A 13875-nucleotide genomic window follows, 5' to 3' on the forward strand; every position below is an offset into this window, starting at 1 on the left:
GTGTGCCGTCCTTCCAAGCTGGTGTGACAAGAATACACCATGGACCTGGAGCCACCTGTCCCCTTCAGAAGGGACAAACTGGATAATAGCGCAGTGGGCATCTTTCTCCTACTGATACCCTGGTCTCTGTGCAAACACACTAATCCACTTCATCCATGTCATGCGCCTCAGAATGTACTGCACGTCATAGCTGTGACAACACAACCACACACACACACGACCCAAGCACTCAGAAGTGTTGGCAGGACCGCCACCAGCCTTTGTTAGACAGCAGCCCAGGCTGTACTCCATCCAGAGTACCTTGCCACTTACCACCCTTTCCCTCCCAACAGAGACCTTCGCATGCCTCATTACTTAAATAATCTTTTTATTTCTCATGCACTAGGAAAATGGGTCATATGAAACACTGTTCTTCATAGCAAAGGCCTTGGTCTAGAACATAACGCAGAAGGCTAACTGGGATCTGGGCCTGGCCAAAGACCTGGGAACCCCCGAAGGTGGTACCACCCCCAGGGCTAACGGCAGGCCCAGCACCCTCCAACTGTACACACAGATCAGGGCAGTTGCCCATTCCCACAGGGGCACAAGGGAGCTGGTAACAGAGGGACATGTGGAGTGGGGAGGAACAGAGGAGGCAGTGACTTGGCAGGGGCAGTGGTCCAGGCCTCCAGGGCCATGAGCAAGCCAAAGCCTACTCTGCCTAGCACAGACACCAAGCAGCCAGTGCCACAACAGAGGGACCATAAGCCCCTCCTGACTGCCCCATGGCCACATAAACAAGAAGGGACCACAACTTGAACTCTAGTCAAAGCCTGGATTTGCCGAGGTAGGGCTCCGGAGGCTAACGGGGCTAACACCACACAACTATCCCAAGCCCCTGTGGACACTGAAGACACCATAGGACAGCCAGACCTCTGACAATCCTGGGACGGGTCATTAGCAGGGCCAGCCCTAAATCTCAGTCATCAGGTACCACCTGAGCCAAGACGGCAGTGAAGCAGATTCCTGGACTTGCTTTCATTGAGGTGGCCCAGAGGCAAGACCTGGTCAAAGACATGCAGGACGGAAACAGAGAACAGAGACATGCAGAGACCACACCAGGTGGAAGGGGGCCAATCACAGACACGATCAAGTCGCTGAGATGGGCGAGCACTGCATGGACCAGGTTCACTAAGGCCCCGGGCTCATGACAAGGCCCACTTCCTCTGGGATGGTCTCCAGCGTCTCACTCTGGATGGCCTGTGTGATAAGCGCAAGCTCCTGGCACAGGGTCTCATGGCGGTAGCCTACTCGGATGTCTGGCACGTTGGTGCGGCGGATGTCATTGCCCTCGGGGCCCTCCTTGGTATAGTTGGGTCCCAGCCAGTGGCTTTTTACCTGCAGAGGGTGTGGTGTGGGTGATGAGCAGAAGCTGCAGGGAGATCCAATCATCATAGGGACACGACCGGGACCCCAAAACAAAGGATGACAGAGGTGACACCCAGCCCCGGGGAAGGTTGCGTATCATACCTTGTGGGAGAAGCCACTCATGAGCACACTGTTCCGAGCCAGTTCACACATGTCGCAGGAGCTGAGCTTCCACACCTGAGTGGCAATGCTGTACTCCTCCATCAGGGGTTCCTGCACAGGCCAGGTTCCTTGAGAGAGGCATCCGGTCCCTGCAGCCTCTCCCTCCTTTAAGGGCTTAGCTAACAGCTGCAATGTTCCACCAGCAAGGGGCAGCACAGACCCAGAAAAACCCAGGGATCCCTGAGACACCCACCCACCCAAGGCCACCTGCTGCCAGTGGGTCTGACCTTGGTGAAGTGGAACTGCAGGGGATCATCCGTGGACAGCGAAACCATGAGGCCGCGGGACAAGTACTCGGGTAGAGGGTTCCGGTGGTAGCTGAGGAACAGGCTATTGTTGCTAAGCGGGGACATGGCGATGCCGATCTGAGCCAGGTAATATAGGTACTGCAGGACAGGGGCCTGGGGAGGTAGGAGGAAAGGAGGAATTGTCGGGAGGTCTCAGTGCTGGGAGGGCATACTGGTTCTGGGGAGCAGGGGAAGGGGTCTCCAGGTTGGGTCTCACATAAGAACGGTAAATCCAAGCTGGGCTCTCCACTAGGGGATGGGTGGGAAGAGCTAATTATATAGGGAGGAAGGAATGTGATCTCATGGCTGGGTGAGGAGGAGGAGCAGGAGGGCAAAGAGCTGCATGTGGAGGCTGGGGGTGTAGACCCTGACCTTGCGCAGAAGCAGCCCGTGGGAGATGTTCTCGGCCAGCATGAAGGCTGACACCAGATGGTGGATGGGCCCAGCCTCCCCGCAGTGCGGCCTCAGCACAAACGTGTGGAAACCCCTCTGCCTGAGGGGTATGAAGACACAGTCAGTTCCAGAGCCCGGGCACACCTAAGCTCACCTGACCCCGGATCCCACACCACCGGCACACACGTGCCCTCTAGCTTGTGGCTGTGGGGGCCTAGGATGGAGGACAGGGGCAGATTCTCCACTAGAGGGGATGACAAAGGAAGCCTATGGGCACAGAAAGAGCCCAGGCAGGAGGAGCCCCCCAGGGCAATGTGAGTCAGGGCGCTCAGAAGCAAGGCAAGCGGAGGGTCAGCACCCCTGGGATAAGCACCTGCGCAGATGGTTCAACACGGCCATGTTAGCAAAGGTGTAATACAGGTAGTAGGCGTAGGGTGGGTTGTCCTCCTCCACCCAGGCTTCCGGGAGGGGACTCTCCAGGTTGAAAACGTGGTTCTCCGGCTTGGACTCATCATCCACACTGTCAAAGCCATCCACCTGGCAGACAGCTGGTGGTCAGTCCAAGGGCCACAGCTGGGCCCTCACCCAGCTAGCCTGCCCCCGCCCCGCCCTGGCCACTGCTCACGTGCTCCAGAAACAGGTGCAGCTCTGGGTGGCTGGCAGGGTGCACGGTAGCCTCAAACAGTGGCAGAAAGATGTTCTCCAGCATCTCTTGGAAGTTGGCCAGCTGGCCCTTGGTGCGGTACACGTCACTGCAGGGAAGACAGGACACAAGCAGATGCAGGGCCAGCAGCAGGACAGCAAGGGGCAGAGCTGTCATGAGGAGCACCAGCCTGAACCACAGTGGGAAGGTGGGACATCCGGAGAGACCAGGCTGGACAGACCGTGGGTTGGCCTGGGAGGCCCTTCCTGGCACTGAGAGTGCCTAGCCTGGCTCCTGAAGGCTTAGCCATCCCAGCAGAATGGAAGGCAAGCCCTGGCCCTTTGTACCTGAACAGCCCTGGGGCTTCCTCCCGCTCTAAGGGACACTCACAAGAGGCGGGGCACCTGCACCAGCCAGCGCACATTGGGAGAGTGCACTTTGTGCACCACTGCCCAGCGTGCCAGCTTGTCCCACTCGTCCCTCGAGCGCCCGTAGATGGACAGTCGGAGCTCTGCGTTCTGGTATTTGCTCTCCTCCAGGTCTGACATCACCTCCTAGACAGCAGAAGCAACACAACAGGTTCCTCCCGGCCCGGGGACCCAGCACAGGTGTTCCTCAGGCCTCCTGCCTCCCCGCTCCTGGCACTGGAGCCCTCCTACACGTGGGCTCTAGCTCAGTAGGGCAGCTGCTCCATACCTTGATGATATGAGCAAAGTACTTCCCAGAAATCTTGTTGTCGGTTTTGATGAAGATCTCTCGGAGGACAGACTCCCCGATAGGGTTGTATTTGGCATTGAATTTATCAAATCGGTGGAAGGTATTCCTGTCCTGGAGGAGATGGGAAGGCCGAGGTCATACCCCTAATCCCTGGCCCTAGTGCCGACCCAACACCCCAGCCCCTGGGACATACCGCATGCACGTCCAGTGTGTCCACGCTGAGGTCATAGGCCGTGAGGTTCATGCTCTCAAAGACCTCCCGTAGGGTCTGCTCACGGCCCTGCTCAACATGTACGATCTCCTCCAGATGCCGCTTCATTGCCCGCTTGATGAAGCGCAGCAGATGCTTCTGGTTCATGCAGGATGAGGCATGGATGTGCGTGTCCACCTGCAGCAGAGAGGGACCGCGGGGTCCACCAATGGCTAGGGCTTTACTACTTCAGCACATGAGGACTACAGTAGTGATCCCCTGAACCCACATAAATGCCAGGGGTATGCAACAGTCTACCTATAATCTTAACGTGAGGATGGCAGAGGCAAGGGAGACACAAAATAAACCTAGACTAGTCAGAGCAACAAACTCTGAGTTTAAGCGAGAAACTCTGTCAATGTTAACTTTGGCTTCCCCGCCACATGCGTGAATGTGCACAGGGATGTGCACATACATGCACGCATGTGCACACACACACACACACACACACTGTGACCATGTACTTGCAAGCATGCATAAATATATGCACACATAACACACAAACAAATGCAAAGTTGGGGAGAGAGGGCTCAGCAGGTGAAGGCACCTGCCACCGAACCTGACAAGCCACTCCCCAGGACCCAGAGGGCAGAAGAGGAGAAAGGACTTCTGGGAGGTTTTCCTCAGCCTCCACATGCCCACACCCATACACACACACAATTACATAATTGTAACATAGTAATTTTTTAGAAGAAATGTCCATGGCCAAAACGGGGTAAAAGAGGGCTCTCCATATTGACTGTTGGGGGGCGAGAGGAGAACCCCAGTCTCGGGAGGAGAGAGATCCATCAGGACACAAAGACCACAAGCTGAGGGCCCACCTTCCGGATATTGTAGAAGTCCCGGTGGGGCACTTTCTTCTGAGCAGCCAGTTCCTTCATCTCGTTGAGCAGAACATGCATCTGGAATTTGGAGCTCAGGTACTGCAGCCGGCGGTAGCAGAATGACTTTCTGGGCAAGAAGGAAGAAGAGAAAGACTCAGCTCCTGGTGGAGGTTCCCGGGAAGGGCGAAGGCAGGAGGCAGGAGCATACAGAGTAAGGGCAGCAGACTAGGAATACATGACTCGGGAGTGGCAGGTGACAAAGTGACAGTTGTCTGGGGCAGGGCAGGGCAGGGCAGGGCAAGGCTGGAAGATCTGGGCTCTGAGGTGGGACAGGTGGGAACTTACATGGGGCCATTGATAATCAGGGCCATCAGCACATTGACGTCAGCAACAAACTCCTGTAGGTCAGGGTACGGAAGTTCTACCTCTGGACAGCTAGCATGTGGGAAACTCAGGTGAGGAGAGCAAGGCAAGCCGCCTGGCCCCTCTCCCAAGCCAATTCCCTACGGTACACCCCAGCACACACCACACCCCTCTTACTGCTCATCCGGATCCCTGCGGGTGTAGACATGCACCACACCACGCACCATGCGCAGGCCCAAGCCCAGGTCCCCAGGCATGGTGCTAGGCTCACAGTGCTCATACGGGTGCTGCTCCAGGGCCGGGGGGTGCACCGGGGCATCTGCAAAGGGGAGAGCGGGGGAAGAGTCGGGGCCAGGGAGCTTCAGAGCCTGCAGCTGCCCAGTCTGTGGGGTCCATAGCAAGGGATGTCAAAGGCTCCAAAAGAGCAGCTATGGGACCCAACCTCCACCCTGCCTGACAGCAAGAAGCCAGAAAGCCTGGGTGCGGGGAAATGCAGGCAGGGCAGAAGCGCCCAGGCTCCAAGCCTAAGCACCCAGGGCAGTTGGGGTCTGGGGAGGGACGGGAGCTCCCACCAGCAGACACAGGGGTATCAGGGCTCTGCTCATAGGTTCGCGTCTCCAGGGGCTTCTCAGCCAGCTGCTGCAGGTAGCGGCGGGTGGTGGGGCAGAAGCTTTGCAGGGCCAGGGCCATGTACTTCTCCCGGATGAAGAGTGCCCGCACCACACTTTTGGCTGCATCTAACAGGTCTGTGAATGGCACCTGAAGACAAGGACAGGCAGTCACTGTCCACACTCAGGCTTATAATACTCACCCTTTGGCCATCCCCAGACTGCATACTGCTGACCCCCAGTTTCAAAGGCCTCGAGCCCAGGACTACCCAGCCCTCTCCAGTCCCAGCACCTCTGACACTCCAGGCACCAGAAGAAAGATGCACTCTCTAGCTCCCGCCAGTTCCCCAGGCCAGAACTCTCTAGAACCCAAGGCTTCACTCCACACTCACCCCGCACTTCTCCTCCCCAGAGATGATGACCCGCTGAAATTCCCGTTCCAGTACCGCATCGCGCTCCCAAGGACCCCTGTCACCCTGTCCCTCTCCTTGCTCCTTGTAGAGCCTATGAGAAAGGAAGACAGAAGGGGTTGAGACAGCCACAGTACAGACCCCAGCTCCACAGGCCCGGCGCATGCCCCCTGCATGTCCCCTTCCTTCCTCACTGTAAGTCCGAGTCACTGTCTGTCTTCAGGAAATCTTGCTTGGCCCGAAGCAGGATATCTGGCTCCAGCCTAGAGGTGAGAGGAAAAGGGTCTGGTAAAGCAAGAGCAGTGGCTGCAGCAGCCGGGTCCCAGCCTGTGCCAGCTGCTGTGCACACACTGCCACAGGTGGTCCTCACGGGCAGGGCTGTGGATCCTGGGCTGCTCGCAGCCCACTTCAGAGACGAGAAAGCAGTTCCAGAAGTAAGTTTATCCTGCAGACTCTAAACCTCCCAGAAGATGGAATGAGCATGGCCTGGCTCCAGAGAATGTGCTCTGTGCTGCCTCCCCAGTGGACCTCAAAGGGACAAAGGGACAGGGGAGAGGCAGGAGCAGGCTCACTTGACATCCTGGCTGATCTGCCGCTCCAGCCGCTGCCTCCGCTCCTCCAGCTGCTCGATGGGGCTGGCCTCTGGGAACTCATAAGGGGCGCTGCGGAGCTCACTCTCAGCCAGTGAGCGGCTGAACAGCTCCTGGTACCAAGGAGGGAACGAGGAAAGGTCAGGCGGCCATGCTTTCAAGCCCTCTGTGACCCCCCACAGAGACTGGGCAAGGGGTGTGGGCAGGAGGCACGGCTCCTGGGCAAGGCTTAGGGTCAGGGACAGCCAAGAATGAGGTGAGAAGGGGTGGGGTGCCCCGGTGATACCTCAGCGATCTCCTTGCATTTGCCATCCATAGATGTGCGAAGGTCGAGTGGGAAGTGCTTGAGGCCGGGGGCAGTGCCCTGCAGGGATCGGGCAGACTGCAGCGGAGAGGCCCCCAGACTACCCCGAGCCTCTGTAGAGACAGTGATGCCAGGGTCAAGGGGAGGAGGGGTAGGACCTATCTAGGAAGCCAAGAGCCTGTTCCCACCCTGGGGCCAGAACCTATTAAAAGCCAGGGCCTAGACACTGGGCAATATATCCACTGAGACAGAAGAGCAGCCATGTGGGGCTCCCAAAGGAAACCATCCACATCTACACAGAGGCCTGTAACCACCCCAGCCTCAGGGATGAGGTCCTGCGCCTGCCTACAGAGCAAATGAATCAATTCTGCGATAAGAACTTGAGGTGGGGGTGGCCCCCTCCCTTAGACCAGGAGGATCTATCTGCATGGGACTATTTTCCAGAAAGGGGTGCACATGTGCACACACACACACACACACACACACACACACACACACACACGGCACTCATTTAGGACCAGTGGCCACACTAAGGATCGTCAGCTTCTAGCGCACAAACCCAGGATCAGATCCGCCCCTGGCCTAACAGGTCCTTCACAGACAAGAACAGAGCGGCCTTCTCCTCTCCTAGACCTGCAAGGCACAGGCAAGTACAGCAGACACTCTGAGAAGCAACTATCCAAGAAGAGGACCTGGTTGCTAAGGCGCCCTCTCTCCCCGTAGGGGCCTGTCCTCTCTCGAGGACCCCAGAGCTGCCAAGGCTGCCCCACCCACTGCTAGCTGTCCTGAAGGGAGCTACCACAGTCTATGCCACTTGGAGACACTAGCATCTGGGCTGGAGGCCCCACAGAAGGCCCTGGGAAAGGAAAAGTTGGAAGCCAGGGGTCTTTCTACTCCAACCAGGGCAGAACAACTCTTCATGGGCCCCACCACGGAGCTAACACTAACGGTCTGAAGCAGCTAGTCTCCTGGACGGCCTGAGACCCCAGCCCACCAGGAAGGACTCAGATAGGTCCTTCAACAGTCTTAGCCTCCTCCTGCAGGAAGCTGTTCACAGACCCTCGGTTCTCCCAGCCAGCTGGAGAAGATGCAGCCATCCTTCCAGAACCTTCTTCCCCACCTCCACTCTGTCTTAGAAAAGGACTCGGAGGCTCTGTCTAGGTAGTATGCCTTATGGTCTTTGCACCCACTTCCTAGTATTCCAGGTACAGTCCCAAAGCTGGACAAAGAAAGAGAAAGGAGCTTAACCTAGATCAGGACCCAGCTTCTGACTTGCCGTGCTCCCTACTGGCACCCTACCTGCGGAGTTCAAGAGTGTTCTGGTAGCAGCCCCGTGCCCCTTGCCTGCCTGTTTGCCTTGTGAAGCTGCAGTCAGTCCCCCAGGACAGCTCAGGGGCTGGCATGGGCTGTACCAAGTGCGGCTATAAGCAGGGGAGACCCTGGGATGGCCCCAAGTAGGGGGCTGGGAGAGTTCAAGGGAGTTCAGAAACCCAGAGGAGAACTCTAACAGAACCTTAACCTCTTCAGTGCCAGCGAGGTCCACCCCGATGCAGGGATCTCAACAGGGAAACAAGACAGGCTGATATGGCCAAGCAAGGCAGTCTGAAAAGGAGGGGCCAAGTCTCCTTAAACCACAGCCCTAGGGGACAGAAAGTAGACACAGTCTGGCTGGCCAAAGGGTAGGAGAAGAGACAAGAATGGAGACTAGCCATCCTCCCCTGGGCCCTGAGCCTCTGGGCAGTTACCTCTGTCCACCAGTCTTTCGGGCCCTAACTATGAGCTCTTCGGGAGAGACAAGGTCTTTGCTACATGCAAAAGCTGGCTGGTAGTTGGACCACCGGTTGAATCTGAATAGGAGCTAGTTACAGAGGCTTCTTGGCCTCCACGCCAGTCCCAAGCCCACTGTCAGGGTAGGAACAACCTATTCAAGAAGACTACCTTGGAATATGGGAGCAGCATTTGGGAGACACACAGAACTCTACTTTTGTTTATTTGCTTGTCTTTTTTTTTTTTTTTTTTTTTTCGAGACAGGGTTTCTCTGTGGCTTTGGAGCCTGTCCTGGCACTAGCTCTGTAGACCAGGCTGGTCTCGAACTCACAGAGATCCGCCTGCCTCTGCCTCCCGAGTGCTGGGATTAAAGGCGTGCGCCACCATCGCCCGGCTATTTGCTTGTCTTAACCTCTGGACACAGGCTATAAGTGGGTCAGAAGTAGCCTTGTCCTACCTGGCCCTAGCCCCAGGACTCACAGAGGAATGTCCTACAAGTGTTCTGTAAAGCTTAGGGCCCTGAGTCCAGGAGACTGCAATCAGAAATTCCTGGGATGCTCCAAACACTTCCCACATGGAGCCCCTTCAGCCGGGAGGGTGAGAGGGCCTCTGAGCCCAGTGCAGGGACAAGGCTGCTAAGTAGAAAGAGCAAGAACAGAAAGGAGCTTTGTAGGGGTGATGAGGTGATACCATTTCTCCCTTGCAAGAGTGCAGAATAGGTAATGATCAACAACTACCTACCCAACCCAGATTTCAAAGTCTTTGATTATCAAGAACCCAGATACTAGACCAGGCAGTGGTGGTACACATCTTTAAACCCAGCACACAGGAGCCAGAGACAAGGAGGATCTCTGCGTTTGAGGCTAGTCTGGTCTACAGAGTGAATTCCAGGACAGCCAAGGCTATACACAGAAACCCTGTTTCAAAAACCAAACAAATAAAAAAAACCCAGATCCAGATCCTATCCATCCTCTTAAATACATTTGGGAGTTTTGTTTTCTGGTCTTTTTCATTACTGGGACCACACTGAGGCCTTGTGTGTGCTCAACCCTCACCCCTTTCTCTTTTTCTCGTGTCCAGGCATACCTGGAACTCATGATCCTTCTGCCTCAGCTTCCCAAGTAGCTAATGACAGGCGTGCATCACACATCCAGCCACCAGCCACTTCTACGTCCCTGAAGGCAGACCTCAGAGCTACAGAAATGAAGTCAAAAGCTCTCATTTTAAACCCTTTATTGTCAGGTAACCCTGGGCCTACGCAGCAGAGCTGGATGAGCCGGCAGGGTTCCAGCAGCCAGAGTCATCTTCCCAATCTGTCACATGACTACAAAACACTACTAGACTCACCAGAGGGGACACACTGGCAACAACCTCCACACTCCCTCAGGCCAGGTCCTGTCTCCCTGGCCCGGGGCCATAAGTTGGTATCACAACATGACATATATAGCCCAAAGCCAAGAGGGGACCACATCATCAGCTCCAGGATTCTGGTGCCTACTCTCTCCTCTTGACTAGGAGCCCCCCCCCCCCCCTTATCAAGACTGCCTCACTAGGTCTTGACCCCTGGGACAAGATGCTCTCAGGGTCTAACCACCCAAGAGTCTCTGGTTCAGCCACAGAGTAACCAGCGCAGCCCCAGAGCACACACTTGGAAGACACAGATCTGAGCACACAGCCTGAGACACAGCTCAGCACAGTACAAAGCCCTAGTCGGGCATCTTCCGCAGCCTAAGAACAAGCTAGAGGAGGGTGGCCAGGGTGTAAATACAGCTACGAGGGGTTAACAACAATCACCAAAAGGTCTTTCTTTAGCCAGAACACTTGAGCGTGGGGGACACCCTCACCCCTGGAAGCACAAACTCTAGTAGCTGAGTTCTCACCAGGACAGACAGTCCGCAGCACACAATCAGCCGCCAATGGTGCAGAGATACCCACAAAATAGGAGCCAAACCCAAGGGTGCAAGGTACACAGCCCACTAGGCATCCCAAAGACTCCCGCTCTCCGGAAGAGACTCACAACACAGACCAGGAACAAGCACACAGCAAGGATAGTAGCAATTGAGCCCTAGCCCCGTATGTGCCAGCAATGCATGACCCCAGATGTCAAAGTCCGCCACTCTCACCAACGAGGGAGTTCTAGATCTAGGGTCTTGGAAAGAGTTAACAAGGTGAGCCTGCCTTGCCTAGGCACAGGCACCAAACACGGTAGCCAGTCCGCAAAGCAGGCAGTCCCACACCCTCCCCTCTCCATTCACATACACCTCACACGCCGTCTTAGCATCTGCACAAGCGGGCACGTGTGCACAGACGACTCTCCTGCACTCACATCCACACCCACTCCTTGTTACGGAGGGCAGCATCCCTGACATGGAAACCTCAGGCACCCCCTCCCGGCCCCCTCTCTCCGCCATGGAAACCAGCTAGTCAGCCCTGGAACCGAGGTTAGAGAGGCATCATTGCAGAGAGGGTGCTGCAGAAGGGGGCCCCTCTCTAAGGCACCAGGTAACCTGGAGGCACCAGGTAACCTGGAGGAGCCCATGCCTGAAGCCAAGAACACTTACCTGGAGCAGCAGCGGAAGCTTGCAGGCTGGCCCGCTTCTTAAAGGGATATTTGGACTTGGACTTGCTTGGGCCAGGATAGGATGCCATGGCTGGGGCCAAGGCGACAGCGGAGGAACCTCACCGGCTGAGGCCAAGCTCTCTTACATCCAACCCCTTCCTCCGCCCCGCCCCCAGCGGGAGTGACTGATGCAGGAAGCAGCGCCCCGCAGGCGGAAGAGGCCCTGGCCACGATTTCTGATGTTGTCTAGGCAACCTCGGGTAGTGGGGCCTCCATCCTGCCCCTTATCCCTCCCTTCCCACTCCAGTCCCTAGAGTGACGTGACTGATGGTAACGCGGACTGGGGTGGGGGTGCAAAGAAAACAGATGGAGCAGCGCCAGCTCTCAGCTCTGCACCACCCCTCACCCCACCTCGCGAGCCCTCATCCCTTGCCAAAGCTTCAAGGCAAAGAAGCCAAAGTCCAGGCTAGGTTGGCCCGGCCAACCAGAGCGAAAAATAATAAGCAAAAATACAGCCTGAGCTTCTCCAAACTCAAAACCCATTTCCTCCAGGGACAAGGCAAGAGTACTCATGAAAACCCAGCGCCTCTGAGGTAGAGCCCACACTCTACTCCATCTGACCCCTGCTCTAGGGACAGCTCAGCTTTGGGAGAAGGAGGCAGAACGAAGAATTCGAGCCCGGGAGGGAGGAGCCTGTCTTGGGAAAATTCCACTGACTGGCAGACGCTGCCTCCTAGGAAGACAGGAAGAGCAGGAGGCACGGTCCTGTCTGCGGTCTGTGGGAAAGACCCCAGACTCTGCCTGCACACTCAAGCTCTGCTTCCCAGACCCTTCTAGGATCTGCTCACATCCCCTAGGTCTTGCAGGCTGTGCCAAGACCCTCACACTCGCTCTTGTCACCGGACCAAGGCACCTCTGTCCCGGGATCTCTGTATCACCAAAACACGCGCCCCACGCTTACCTGAGGCCATACTGCCCGAGTCCCGAGTGGTACCAGGGAGGCTGCCTAGCAAAGTCTGCCCAGCGGGAAAGCCCGGCTGGGGTGAAGGGAGAGGGCCCCACCGGGGCGAGGTCGCGCCACTGGCCCCTGCACCAGCACTGAGAGGCGGGAAGGGAGTTTTTCAAAATGGCCAGCTGGCCGAAGGCGGACTCCGCCGACTTCTGCGGCCAGAATGACCTCAGGAGACCCTGGAGTCGCGACCCCCCAGCCCGCACTCAAGAGGAAGCCGGCCACGTGCTCCGCAGAAAACCGGACCCGGAATTCGCCTAGGGTTCTTTCACTACTTTCTGGGCATCAATTAGCGATCCGAACCCCGTGGCCGAGCTGCGGGGGAGTCACGCAACAGGTGCGACCCCGCCTAAACCTTCCCGGACGCGCGCCAACCTCGCCTGCCCCAGGCCCCGCCAAGTCTGCGGCCACGCCCCGCTCGGCCACGCCTCCGCCCGTCTAGCCACGCCCCCACCATTCTCCCTGTTTCCCTAACGCCACGTGGGCAGCCACCCGCCCCGCTTGGCCTGGCTTGGCCTTTTGGTCTTGGGCGATTTTTGTGCGTCAGCTTCCTCATCAGTAAGATGAGATGAGGTAATGACAGCATCTCATTCAAAGGAGTTACTGAGGATTGAATGTAAAGCCCCTTTGCACAATGCCTGGCACAAAGTCAGGTAGCTATTATTAGGGTCCCAGGATCCATTTTAAGCAGAAGCCCTGCCCTTGCATTCTCGGCATTCCCACCTGAATCTGTTTCCTTCTATTGAACATTGGTAAACAGGGTGTGCCCTTCGAGGCTAGCTCCCCATCCCACACTAGTTTCTATATTGAGGTTGGACTAGCCAGAATATCTAGGTTCAAATTCAGGCATCTCCACCTACTCCTGATTTAACGCTGAACTTCTCTGAGCTATTTCTGTAAATGAGTATCTGCTCTATATGATGCTGGTGAAGATAAATGAGTTAATTATAAGTGCTTAGGCCTGTGTCTGGCCTGTTAAGTTACTACCCAATGCCTGGGATCCTTATTGCCAACTCATTGGCTCTCCTTGTGGGTTAAGTGAAATTGGACTGTTTGAATAGGGCCTCTCAACTCCTCTCAAACCAGCATTCCCCGCGCCTGAGGGCCAGTCCTACCTAAGGGAAACCTGGAAAGTTCTCTCACTAAAAGTCCCTATTCTTGCCCTTGGGGGAGTCCTTCATTCCCCCCACACACACACACACCCAGCTGTTCTAAAGGTCTCACCACCCCCACAACTCTTCCTTCCTGTCCCTACCCTGACCTCTGGGCCCTGAGCCCCATTCTCTATCTACATCCGAGCCTACCTCCAGGGTATCTCCTGTCCACTCTTCGTAAACTTTGAAAACTATTGCTCTGGGAAGGGGTTGAGGGCTCAGTGGTAACATCCCTCTACACCTGGGAGGCAATGCACTTATATATAAGAAGACAAAAACAGGGGCTGGGCGATGGTGGCGCACGCCTTTAATACCAGCACTCGGGAGGCAGAGACAGGTGGATCTCTGTGAATTTGAGACCAGCCTGGTCTATAGAGCTAGTTCCAGGACAGGCTCCAAAGCCACAGAGAAACCCTGTCTCGAAAAA

The 13875-nt window shown here is 56.3% G+C and overlaps 1 protein-coding gene across 3 annotated transcripts; it reads right to left on the reverse strand.

Annotated features, from left to right (window-relative positions):
* Positions 1-354: 354 nt before the first annotated feature.
* Positions 355-12681, reverse strand: Ampd2 (adenosine monophosphate deaminase 2). Of its 3 annotated transcripts, XM_026789632.1 has the most exons (19): positions 12247-12436; positions 11287-11508; positions 6941-7071; positions 6637-6767; positions 6259-6327; positions 6047-6158; positions 5619-5805; positions 5224-5365; positions 5029-5118; positions 4681-4810; positions 3803-3997; positions 3589-3720; positions 3283-3446; positions 2875-3001; positions 2623-2786; positions 2229-2349; positions 1797-1970; positions 1510-1620; positions 355-1377 (listed from the first exon to the last, which is right to left on the reverse strand). In XM_026789632.1, the coding sequence occupies exons 2-19, from the start codon at positions 11372-11374 to the stop codon at positions 1171-1173; spliced, it is 2475 nt and encodes an 824-aa protein (XP_026645433.1). In that variant the 5' UTR covers positions 11375-11508; positions 12247-12436; the 3' UTR covers positions 355-1170. The 3 variants fall into 3 exon arrangements, with proteins under 3 accessions (XP_026645433.1, XP_005367934.1, XP_005367933.1); XM_005367877.2 differs by lacking the exon at positions 11287-11508 and having other exon boundaries at positions 12247-12681; XM_005367876.2 differs by lacking the exon at positions 12247-12436 and having other exon boundaries at positions 11287-12236.
* Positions 12682-13875: the final 1194 nt, after the last annotated feature.

This window comes from Microtus ochrogaster, unplaced genomic scaffold (assembly GCF_000317375.1).
Source record: "Microtus ochrogaster isolate Prairie Vole_2 unplaced genomic scaffold, MicOch1.0 UNK25, whole genome shotgun sequence".
Lineage (NCBI taxonomy): Eukaryota > Metazoa > Chordata > Mammalia > Rodentia > Cricetidae > Microtus > Microtus ochrogaster.